General features: G+C 37.5%; 1 protein-coding gene across 1 annotated transcript in view; it reads right to left on the reverse strand.

Annotated features, from left to right (window-relative positions):
* LOC125662493 (uncharacterized) overlaps positions 1 to 13478 on the reverse strand; it is a 47503-nt gene that overhangs the window by 20908 nt on the left and 13117 nt on the right. Inside the window, exons 7-18 of the mRNA XM_056152728.1 lie at positions 12152 to 12344; positions 11786 to 11931; positions 11502 to 11594; positions 11269 to 11425; positions 9605 to 9644; positions 6976 to 7131; positions 5968 to 6023; positions 3977 to 4114; positions 2960 to 3131; positions 1898 to 2005; positions 1390 to 1605; positions 1066 to 1273 (exon numbers count right to left, since the gene is read on the reverse strand). Of these exons, the coding sequence (XP_056008703.1) occupies positions 1066 to 1273; positions 1390 to 1605; positions 1898 to 2005; positions 2960 to 3131; positions 3977 to 4114; positions 5968 to 6023; positions 6976 to 7131; positions 9605 to 9644; positions 11269 to 11425; positions 11502 to 11594; positions 11786 to 11931; positions 12152 to 12344 (1683 nt within the window). The remainder of the gene's footprint in view (positions 1 to 1065; positions 1274 to 1389; positions 1606 to 1897; positions 2006 to 2959; positions 3132 to 3976; positions 4115 to 5967; positions 6024 to 6975; positions 7132 to 9604; positions 9645 to 11268; positions 11426 to 11501; positions 11595 to 11785; positions 11932 to 12151; positions 12345 to 13478) is intronic.

Raw genomic sequence — 13478 nt, forward strand, 5'->3', positions numbered from 1 at the left:
TGTCAACCGGATCAACGTGATGGCTGATGAAATCGACAATCACACCGCGGTGCTGGTGAAAAAAATCGAGGAATTAGCAGCAACCCGTAAGGACATCACCAGCAGAAGAAGGAAGGACCCAGTCACTAACCCCTGTTTCACATGTGGAGAAACGGGACATTGGTCACCAGATTGCCCTCAGAAAGTCAAGAAAACTGTAGAAAAGGACCCTTGTTACAAGTGTGGGAAATTAGGCCACTGGATCAGCGACTGCCCGAGAGATGAAGACGAATTGATGGCTATGATTGGGGAGGTACCCGGCACAAAACCTCCGGTCATAAGAGAGTACACCCCATCGGAGAAGTGGAACCCACCACCCCCTAAGAAAACGAGCAAAGAGATGAGTGAAGGAGAACCCCCTAAAAAGAAGAGAAAGCTGAGCCGAAAGAATAAAGAATGAACGTGTGTGATAAAACTGGTGTGGACTTTATTCTGACAATTTTAATGTTTAACTGTATAAAATTGTGTTCAATTGTTATTCAAATTGTTTATTTAATAAATGTGTAAACTTAAAATCATGCGTTTATTATTCATAACACTGGATTTTAAAGGATTCACACACGGCTCAGGCCTCGTCGTCATAGCAACTTTGTTATCGATTTTTCCTACACCTGCACAGCACGCGCTAGGCATGCGCCGCCTTAGCAACGCGCTACCTCGACACGCGCTAGGCACGCGCCGCCTTAGCAACGCGCTACCTCGGCCGCTCTCGAGTGCGTTCTAAAACTTGACCTTTTGACCTCAAAAGTGCACTCAGTTGAACCACCCATCGAGCCGCCTTATACTACTTATATCCTGTAACTAAAGATTTTCATTCACCTTATGATAGGTATTTCCTAAGAAGTAAGCTATCCCATTACATGTAAATTAGGGTATTCATTCATTAACCTTATGTTGGGTATTCCTTAATAATTAAGCTATTCGTTAACTTTGTTATGTATCTCATGTGAAAATTTCAAGTGAAATAAGCTATTATTCATTAACCTTATCACAGAAGTTTCAGGTGAGATTATTCTTTACCCCTACCTGTAAGATGAATGGTGATGTCTTTCCCTGGCTTGTCCAGGCTAAAGTTTTCTTGATGAATGAGGTGACCATTTTTCTTTATGTTTAGTAGGTAGTCTCCTAGGAAGGCACTGGTGTGAACGGTGTGCCCGGGATTTACATTGTGAACGAAATATGTCTTCCAAGTTTTATGGAAAAGGTCGAGGTATTTTTGCCCTGCTGCGTTTGGCTGAAACAAATTTAAATTTCAGTTGAAATGAAAACGAATTGGGAGTGTAATTGTTACATTATGAATTTGGCAGTGCTCTTCACTAAAGATACTATGGGAATTATGAATAATCTAACTGTGATGTTTGCTCCGTTGAAAAGAGCGTCCTGTTTGTGCCAGATACGCTCGTCCCAGAATCCCCAGAATAAGACGCCCTCTACCGCTGGGTGGCTAAAGAACATGGTCAGGACGTTCTCTAAATTTGTTGCCTTCCGGTTGTTGTCCGTATCAAACATAGTCAGCTCCGTGATCCACAACTTCAGTCCGGATTCAGCCAGTTTGTCCAGTCGGTACTACGATAGTACAGGCATTCAAATGTTTTACAGCATAATACACTATGCCAATATTGAATTAAATTCATACCAGAATATTTAACAAACGTATAAAATTCCAGTAAATTTCTTCCCTTGGAGAATACGTAACCAAAATTCGCTATGTTACTGTTTCTTTATAAACGTATTTTCTGCAGTTTTTAAAATATTTTGAACTTTAGATTTCATTTATTATTTAGATTCAAATTGCATATTTTGATAAATGTTCAGTTAGATAAACAGTTAAAGTATATTGTGAATGTGACTATTATACTTTGAGAACGTCCATGTCGAGGTTATGTGAAAAGAAATGACCTTGGATACCAAGGCCATAAACTGGTACTCCGTCCTTTTTGAGATGCAGTCCCTGATTCCTCAGAGCCTGGAGAAACAAACAATTGAGAATGTTGCAGTTCAATTTTACAAACAAATGAAAATGTTACTGTACTATTTTCCTATATTTCTTAGATGTCTTGCAATTATTCAGTTCAATCAATTTGATCAACTGATTTCAAATTTATTTTTCAATCCTATGCTTTATGTTGTTTTGTTTTCCTTTGTATTGCCTTGTGCATTTCCTGGTAAAGAGAATTTTAGATAATATCAGCATTTTTTCCGTACATGATAATTCAGATGCAGTATTCATGTTCAAGTGTCTCATAAAATTATTGTTTGTGTTTTGTGACAAGACTGTCATCTTTATAACATGCATGCAGTTGTTTCAGTTGAAGTGATTACGAATTAACAATATGTGAATATTATACGTAATCTGCTTTCGTTGGATGGGGTAATGGCAAAACAAGATATGTACAAAGTCAGTATTAATAATACTGTTGTTTCACTATATGCGATAACTGAAAAATTGTTAAGTGTGGCGGAAAACAACAATCAATCAATCACTATATGCGATGATTACGAATGAACAACTTCTGGGTACCATACGTACTGTTGTTTAATTGGATGAATTCATTGTTATATTATGAATAAACAACTTCTGAACATCATACGTACTGTTCTTTAATTGGATGAATTCATTGTTATATTATGAATAAACAACTTCTGAACACCATACGTACTGTTGTTTAATTGGATGAATTCATTGTTATATTATGAATAAACAACTTCTGAACACCATACGTACTGTTGTTTAATTGGATGAATTCATTGTTATATTATGAATAAACAACTTCTGAACATCATACGTACTGTTCTTTAATTGGATGAATTCATTGTTATATTATGAATAAACAACTTCTGAACATCATACGTACTGTTGTTTAATTGGATGAATTCATTGTTATATTATGAATAAACAACTTCTGAACATCATACGTACTGTTGTCTCACTAGACGAGGTAACGACTTCGTAGTCATTGAGGAACAGTTTAACGTTCGGTTCTTGTTGGTGGACCCACTGGAACATTTTCTCTGTAATATTCGGGTCCCCCGTGTGACGTTCATACCAATCACCATGGAGATTTTCATTGTTAACATCCCAATGTTCCAACCTTGTCAAAGTATAAAAACCTTTATTTGATGTATAGAAAGTGTTGCTTTCATATCACAAGGGATGCTTACTCCTCCTAGGCACCTGATCCCACCTCTGATGTGTCCAGGGGTCCGTGTTTGTTTATAGGAGTTATGCATTGATCATTGTTCGTTATCTTCACCTTTCATCTATTTATCAATTATGAGCTTACAATCGTTTTCTTCTCTTATCTAAATTTTTTTTTGTTACAGAAAGAATCCCATATTTATAAAGATAATTTTATCGTTGTAATGTTTTTAGCATTATTACATGTATGTTTTTAAAAAGATATGGTTTTAACGTTACAATGTTTTTAAGTTTATTTATAATTAGCATAACAATGTTTTAAAAAGATAATACTTTTAGCATTACCATGTTTATAGGTGATTTATTTTATCAGTACAATGCTTTTCAAAAGATGAATATTTTAGCATTACAATGTTTTTTGATGAATTATTTAAAAGATACAATGTTTTTAAAAGAATAATTTAGCGGTACATTGTTTTCGGATGATTTATTATAGCATTACAATGTTTTACGATGGTTATTTTAGCATTACAATTATGGTTTTCAGATGATTTATGTTTGAATTACAATATTTTCAGATATGTTGTTTAACGTTACAATGTTTTGATATGATTTAGCATTTTTTTTGCAATGTTTTAGTATGATTTATTTTAGCATTAACATATTTTAAACAAGCGTTACTCTAAGTTTAAGTTTAAGAGTTTTCCTCGGTCAAGTAGAAACCTGCTGTTACTAATCGGTGGCATATGTATTTTTATTTGCCTTAAGGGTTTTAGATTTGTAATGTCACACGCTTACTTTCCGCTAGTCCTCGAGATCACTTGGTTCACGTGATTTTTCATAGAAGACAACAGATCAGCTCTTGATTTTCCCGAGAGCCACTGAGGAACAAATTCGTCCACCGCCCAGAACATGTTGTGTCCTCGTACCTTAATCCTGTAAAAAACAACTTAAAAATCCGTGCATCTATCTTTATCAATTCTTTGCAAGTACATTATACATACTATTCCATTTTTCTTATGCCTTTTCTCAAATATTTTATTGCCTACACCTTATCAATTACAAAGATAATGGCCACATTTATTTTAAGTAGCAGTTGCCAGGGGAAGGGGGCCCGATAAGCTAGATACCAGGGAACAAGGGCACGACAAAGCTAGATACCGGGAAACAAGGGCACGACAAAACTAAATACTGGGGAACAAGAGCACGACAAAACTAAATACCGTGGAACAAGAGCACGACAAAGCTAGATACCGGGAAACAAGGGCACGACAAAACTAAATACTGGGGAACAAGAGCACGACAAAGCTAAATACCGTGGAACAAGAGCACGACAAAGCTAGATACCGGGGAATAAGGGCACGACAAAACTAAATACCAGGGAACAAGAGCACGACAAAACTAAATACCGGGGAACAAGAGCACGACAAAACTAAATACCGTGGAACAAGAGCACGACAAAGCTAGATACCGGGGAACAAGAGCACGACAAAACTAAATACCGGGGAACAAGAGCACGACAAAGCTAAATACCGTGGAACAAGAGCACGACAAAGCTAGATACCGGGGAACAAGAGCACGACAAAGCTAAATACCGGGGAACAAGGGCCCGACAAAGTTCATATTCCTGGGACAGTGAACAGACAAAACTTAATGCAGGGGGACAAAGCTCGATACTGGGGGGACGGGGTCCGACAAAACTCAATCCCGGAGGAATAGGCCCGGCTAAGCTAAATGCACCATGCGTCGAGTAGTATTCATAATCACTATACCTTATTTTCATCATAAAAAAATGAATGGAAGAAGTGTGCTGGTAAATATTTTGTAATTTGTATAGACATGTAATATAAAGGATACTATACAGAAATGTTTAACTTATTCCCTGGGGATACAGGTTAGAATAGGTCCTCAACACCCCTTGCTTGTCGTAAGACGTGACTAACAATGGGACGGTCCTTCGGATGAGACCAAAAAACAAACAAAAAAACTAGGCCCTGTGTCAAAGCAGGTGTGTCACGATAAAGATCCCTCCATGCTCAGAGGCTGTAAGTGCCGAGCATAGGCCAATGGTGACGTCTCCATACGAGTGAAAAACTCTCGAGTGGGACGTTAAACAATATACATTCAACCAAATGTTTAACTTGCACCTTGCTGCCGTTAGGGATTATTTGACCCTACAGGCAGCTATACTAGAGGATGAATCTGAATTTCTTGTTCATTCATATCTACTTAGTGTTTGCAAAGTTTTCAAACAGCTAATGACGTTTATTCGAAGTTCAATGTGGAGGAGTAATATACTACTGCTCATTTTATAATGCTTTTTAGATTACATTCATTTCATCTACTGCTTCTGATCTACGCTACATTTACCGGTCGCAGTAGACCAGTGGTAGAGCGTTCATGAGTTTGAGCCCCACTCGTGCCATGGCCGTGTCAAATCGAAGACGTTAACATAAGTAGTGATTGCTCCTTCGCTAAACGCTCGGCATTTAGAAATGAGAATCACGGGTCTGTCGGATATGACCTTGAAAACGGAGGTCGCGGCAGGCGTTAGCCTTCTAATAAATCCCCACTGTTACGCCCCTGAGCTTGTGGTACTGTACCTACAGATGGTAACGTCTCCTTATGAGTGAAAACTTCTCGACGAGACGTAAAACAATCAATCAATATACTTATTGATTGCAAGCCCTACATATTGCAATACGTAAGTTAAGAGATGAAAATTAATGCCCTTTCTCCTTGTAAACGCCTAGTACTTACATTGTATACAGATGTTCCCATTTACTTACCCGTGTGTGCGCAATGCATTGATAGCATTTAACGGCTTGGCATAGTTGATGTTATTCTGAAATTTAATAGGAATGAGACCGAGAAATGTACTTAAGTGTTCATATCGTCAGACGAAGAGCAACTTTTATATTGTATAATCTATATCATGAATAAAAAGATAGCATCCTCAAACTGGTGATACTGGTAAGTCTATAATAGTTAATAAAAACTTTATCATACAGAAATATACAGTATATTCGTTGAAATGATATCATGAGATTAGTTTAGAATATTTTCTTGGCCATGCAGGTTTACAAACTACTATAAAGAATTGACTAAGATAAAAACGACTCCTGATAATATATGATCGCTCTGCTCTAAATCCATATTACAAGTAATAGATATTACTATGAAATACAATCATCAATACGATTATTACTATTTGTAAAAATGCCCTATTGTGATGGTAATTTATTTCCTTCTCTCCTTTCCTGCCTTTCTCTTTGTTAAAATACACCGAGTTCCTTCTCTCCCTTCTCCCTTTTCACTTCCCTTTCTTCCTGTCAGAATACACTTTTTAAAATGTATATTCCCGTTATAAAATTACTTAACTATTGTGCTTAGGTGTGAATCTGTATATCTGTTACACTATGTACATGTATATGTTGTAGGAATTAAATAAAATAATTTTTTTTTACTAATATATGGAATATCAAGCTATAGTGATATTGTAAATCTCATGTTTCCGAAATAAATCTGAAGAAAAATGAACAAACAATCGTAGACTGTTGATTTCTGTCAATCCATGTTATTTCGCGCACTTACGTAGAATACAATATCTACATCGAATTTCGTCGTCGGTCGATATTGTGCTCTTGTTTAGTGTGATAAATCCTCACATTGACCTCATAGGGCATACTATAATGGTATAGTGTGCGGTTTCATAATAAAATTGTAAAGCGCTTTAGAGAACTAAATGTTGATAGGGCGCTATATAAATAGGTTAATTACAGTTAAAATTATCTTACTTCTGTCCATTCCATTTGTCTCCATTTCAAGGCGTTCTCTAAGACAGCCCATTCAAAATTATTATACACAAAATCTTGATAGTTCTTGTGGGAGTCGGTCATGTAAGCAGCAGCTACACAGGTACCGAACGCGAAGGCACGCTCCTTCTGAACCAGCTACAAACCAACAAAACAAAAATAATCAACTACACAAGTACCGAACGCGAAGGCACGCTTCTTCTGAACCAGCAACAAACCAACAAAACAAAAATAATCAACAACACAAGTACCGAACGCGAAGGCTCGCTTCTTCTGAACCAGCAACAAACCAACAAAACAAAAATAATCAACAACACAAGTACCGAACGCGAAGGCACGCTTCTTCTGAACCAGCAAGAAACCAACAAAACAAAAATAATCAACTACACAAATACCGAACGCGAAGGCACGCTCCTTCTGAACCAGCTACAAACCAACAAAACAAAAATAATCAACTACACAAGTACCGAACGCGAAGGCACGCTTCTTCTGAACCAGCAACAAACCAACAAAACAAAAATAATCAACAACACAAGTACCGAACGCGAAGGCACGCTTCTTCTGAACCAGCAAGAAACCAACAAAACAAAAATAATCAACTACACAAGTACCGAACGCGAAGGCTCGCTTCTTCTGAACCAGCTACAAACCAAGAAAACAAAAATAATCAACTACACAAATACCGAACGCGAAGGTTCGCTTCTTCTGAACTAGCAACAAACCAACAAAACAAAAATAATCAACAACACAAGTACCGAACGCGAAGGCACGCTCCTTCTGAACCAGCTACAAAACAAAAATAATCATCAACTACACAAGTACCGAACGCGAAGGCACGCTCCTTCTGAACCAGCTACAAAACAAAAATAATCATCAACTACACAAGTACCGAACGCGAAGGCACGCTCCTTCTGAACCAGCTACAAAACAAAAATAATCATCAACTACACAAGTACCGAACGCGAAGGCACGCTCCTTCTGAACCAGCTACAAAACAAAAATAATCATCAACTACACAAGTACCGAACGCGAAGGCACGCTCCTTCTGAACCAGCTACAAACCAACAAAACAAAAATAATCAACAACACAAGTACCGAACGCGAAGGCACGCTCCTTCTGAACCAGCTACAAACCAACAAAACAAAAATAATCAACAACACAAGTACCGAACGCGAAGGCTCGCTCCTTCTGAACCAGCTACAAACCAACAAAACAAAAATAATCAACAACACAAGTACCGAACACGAAGGCACGCTCCTTCTGAACCAGCTACAAACCAACAAAACAAAAATAATCAACAACACAAGTACCGAACGCGAAGGCACGCTCCTTCTGAACCAGCTACAAACCAACAAAACAAAAGTAATCAACTACACAAGTACCGAACGCGAAGGCTCGCTTCTTCTGAACCAGCTACAAAACAAAAATAATCATCAACTACACAGGTACCGAACGCGAAGGCACGCTCCTTCTGAACCAGCTACAAACCAACAAAACAAAAATAATCATCAACAACACAAGTACCGAACGCGAAGGCACGCTCCTTCTGAACCAGCTACAAACCAACAAAACAAAAATAATCATCAACAACACAAGTACCGAACGCGAAGGCACGCTCCTTCTGAACCAGCTACAAACCAACAAAACAAAAATAATCATCAACTACACAAGTACCGAACGCGAAGGCACGCTCCTTCTGAACCAGCTACAAACCAACAAAACAAAAATAATCAACTACACAAGTACCGAACGCGAAGGCACGCTTCTTCTGAACCAGCAACAAACCAACAAAACAAAAATAATCAACTACACAAATACCGAACGCGAAGGCTCGCTTCTTCTGAACCAGCAACAAAACAAGAACCCGTGCAATCAATAATCAATGCAGTATTCCTAATCTATAATAATATTGGTATTATTCATTTATTGTTCTTTCATTTAATACGCATTCTTTATGAAGTCGTTTAAGTGTTGTACTTTTTATATAATAGGGTTATCCCTATAAGGTTTCCCTGAGAAGAGAGGGACTAGAATTGTTTATCAGTGTTTCCGTCAGAAATAAGACACGTTCGTAGCGTGTATGTATAAATAGGTATAGAATACAAAATATTCATACTAGTGCAATATTAATGTCTTCAGTACACTTTGTCTCTACTTAAAACACAACATGTTATGAACATCCCTTGTAACTTTCATTCATATCTTGTACAAGAGTCCTTGTTTGCCCTACTCTTATTTTGTATTTCTTACAGGTTTATGAGATTGATCACTTTCGTTATCTTTATTTTTTCACTTTTTATATTATATAAGTTTCTTGCACTAATATGAAAACACGTGGTTATTCATGATACATTTATCCCTAATATAAAATCTAATCCCGAGGCTTGACCAAAACCTGGCCGTAATTCTAATCTTAACTTGTGATTACCCGTAACTCTTACAATAACCGTATCACAAATTTAAGTATTTGCGCTAACTGGAGGGGGGGGGGTAGAATTATGGTAAAGAGTATATAGAATCAGAAAACTATTCAAACAAAACAACAGTATGTAATGAACCACACCGATCATTGCCACTTCAATATCGTAGTATTGTCTGTTTATGAATTACCTCGACAGACACCCCGTGTACATTCACTCCTGATGGCAGCCTAAATAAAAACAAATGTGTGCATATGTTAATATTGTAAGGAGATCGTGTGAGGATGCAAAGTTAGAATAGGATAAAATAGGTATAGCTTAGCAAATAAACTGTTCATTAAATGAAAACTATTACCAAATGTTTACTCCATATACTTAAAGCATTAATCTAAACCTGATCTACATATTTTATTACGCATAAAATGAAGCATTTTTAAAAAAAAATATATATTTCATTAATTATAACCATACAAATGTATTGTGGTTTGCCAATGACTTACATTTTTCACAATGCTGTGCGAGTTACCCCCCCCCCCCCCTGATTACAGAGGGCGCGCAGCACATTGCGGTCCTCAATTGATGGTGTCGTATAAGGAAAAATAGAAAATTTACAATTTCTGATTGTAATCAATTGTCAGTTAAGGAATTTTTATAAGAGTTAAGTGTAATGACTTAAGCATGGTATAACTGAACAAAGTATTTTAGTCACTGATTACATTTATATGTGTCCCTTGTGTGGTTTTCTCGCACGCAATGTATGGTCATGATGTAACAAAGTATGTACATTGTAAATGTTAACCAGTTCTCGACTTCTTTACATCAGAATCAGGACATCTTTAATATATCAGCATTTTTTCATTATTAATTTTTATCAATATCCACGACAACTAAAACACAATATAGTATGCCTAAAAACTTCTGTGCAAGCAACGCATACATGTACACTATTAACTTTTCATTTCACATTGGATGAAACTACTTGTTGCTAAATGTACACTAGGTGCCAATAAACAGAACATGCAAATATTATCTCGAATTAATATCTCTAGTGTAATACATGTATTTCTGAGGAAAAAAAATTCGCGAGTGATTCAATCTTTTGAAAGTAAAAATTTGTGTAAATCAACTTAAAGCATGAGTACAGAAATTATAATCAGGCACGTGGCAACAATGCCTATTACCATTGCATGCAAAGTAGGTTATTTTTACGTGCAGAGGTATATCTATTGATAGGCTGGTTGCCCTCTCTTAAAAATAAAACAGCATTGTCGTGAATGATAGAGGAAATGTAAACTATAAACAATGAATGGAAAGATCAACCTTGCTGCGTTCCCCATCGATTTATATATATTTTTTTCAATTTACGAGTCAAGAATTTTCAGGCAATATTGTAAAGTCTCATCCCCCTTTTTAATTGATGCTACGTGCCTTATTATATCACGCTTTTATTATGCTTTTAATCTATGCGTCTTGTTTTTAAAACAGATTTATTACTGAAATTCTCGGTATCATTTGCATTAAATATTGGACAGAAATAAACGTCAAATATTCCTGCAACACCCCCCCCCCCTTTGTACAATTTGAGAAGTGCATATTTTATTCTAAATACAACCAAAGAAATTGGACTTCGTTTTTTATCATAGATATAAAACAATCTGTTAAAACTGCATAGTAAAGAAGCTTTACTATTCACTATTTGTTAATACCATTTATGTGAAGCTTTGGACCGCAATGGCAAGCGCGACTCCAACTTCCGGTGTAAGGGGAGAAACTGCAAAAATGTAGGCCATTGGATTTTTTTCATATGTTACACATTTCTGCATTTTTTGAAAATTAAAGTGGTTGGTTACTAACTTGAAAGTGACAGGAGCCTTCCGGATGCTGTTGATTCGCTTTTGTGCATCAGACAACCAGTGGGAATTGTGGGCCAACTCCTGGGCACTAGCGGAGTCAATCAGAAAATCCACCCCTGTGTCCGGAACCTGCACGTATATACCGGCGGTGGTGGCCCCTATATAAGGTACAAAAAACATATGTCATCGGTATAGTTTTAGACTTAAAACATTTAAGGGAGTTCGATGCATTACCTTGTGCAGCATGGAAATCTCCACTGATTTCAGTCCATTCTGATTCCATACGTTGCATCGGAAGTCGTGACAGTACGGAGTACTTCGGCTTACCTAGGAAAAAAGACGAGTATTTAGTAAAAGGGATTGTGTTGTGAAACAAAACATGAAAACGCTGGATTTAAAGTTTTGTTTGTTCAGTTATGATGTTAGATATTGAATATATTACACATTGTCACGAAGTATCTAAGAATATTAATAGTTCTTTACAAGTATCCAATTGTACTTGATCTGATGCTCATTACCGTTAACTGTAAGAGCGAGCATCAGTTCCACGTTGGTGTAGGGCTTTCCGGAAGGAAGGTTAAGGAGCTTAAAAAATATCTTAACCACATAGTTCTTCCCTGGACTAACGGAAAAAGTCTGCCGTGGCGCTGACCAAGGATGATGTCTACAACACCATTTACACATGATATAAAATGTCGAATAATAAACGATGGATGATAAACCTTGAGGTTGAAAGTCAGCTCAAAAATCGAAATACTTGTACTGAGAAAAAAATTCGTTGCTCAAACATCCTTGTGTTGTGTGTTGCGAAGCTAAACAAAGACAGTACAAGTAATCAGTACTGTACATACACCAACAGGGTAAGGAATGGACATTGTACTCACCTGTTGGACACCATGACGCTGTGGGATCCATGATACTTGTCTCCTGAATAAGAAATCATGGTACAATCAATCGCGACCCAATTACCGGAAAAAGAACTACTCTCAAAGTCCGCATTGTGGAACAATTCGCTAGCAGCACTTGTTCCATCAAATGGAATACAAACGAAAATAGCGATTAGAACGCTAAACATCGCTGAAGAAATCTGATGCACGCGTACGTCTAATATTCGTTTATAGGACAGTTATTCAACAGATAAGAGCAATAGATGGGACAGTGCTATCAAGAGCGTTTCCTATGGCTGTGTCGTCATTTTACGAAGGAAATTTATCTCTGGACTGAATTAATCCAATTTTTCTAAAACTAATATGCATGTATTCTAAGGCAATTAAAATTCCTTGTAATGGAATATTTCTGTAGAAAGTGTTCGTTTTCATTAAATTCATAAGATATGAAATTCTTTCATATATACTAGTATATACGAGGGCTGTTCGATATGTAATGTGTATTGTACCACAGCGCAATAACGCATTTCACGATTTCGTGGATGATGATGCTCTTGAATAGCTCTATTCAATACCTTTTCAACGGTATAAACTCGAGCCCTCAGCTCCACATAGTTTTAAACTTATAGTCATTTCAATAGAGCTACCGCCACGGTGGCCGAGAGGTTAGAGCGTTCGCCCCGCATGCGGAAGGCCGGGTTTAAAATCTCGGCCGCGACAGACCTAAGTCGTTAAAACAGGTAGTGACAGTTCCATCGCCAAACGCTCGGCATCAGGTGTGAATGTCACGGGTCATCGGAGATGACCTTAAAAACGGATGTCCCGTATAGATGTGGCCGTCAGCGCCGTGCATAGACCTAAATTTGAAGCTCTTGACCGGTCTTGGTGACGTCTCTATGTCAAACTTGTACGGTACCAATTTTGATGCACCAGATGCGCATTTCGACAAATAATGTCTCTTCAGTGATGCTCAACCGAAATGTTTGAAATCCGAAATAACAATGAAGTTTTAGAGCTATTATAGCCAAAAACAGCGTGCCCATAAAAGTGGAGTCAAATTCGTCTAAGGATAAGAGCAAAGTGAATATAACGAACACTGATCAATCTCATAACTCCTGTAAGCAATACATAATAGATAGTTTGCAAACATGGACCCCTGGACACACCAGAGGTGGGATCAAGTGCCTAGGAGGAGTAAGCATCCCCTGCTGACCGGTCACACCCGCCGTGAGCCCTATAACCTGATAAGGTAAACGGAGTTCTCCGCAGTCAAAATCAGTGTGCCAAGAACGGCTTAACAATCGGTATGAAACACGTCAGACAG

The sequence above is a fragment of the Ostrea edulis genome, chromosome 1 (assembly GCF_947568905.1).
Source record: "Ostrea edulis chromosome 1, xbOstEdul1.1, whole genome shotgun sequence".
Lineage (NCBI taxonomy): Eukaryota > Metazoa > Mollusca > Bivalvia > Ostreida > Ostreidae > Ostrea > Ostrea edulis.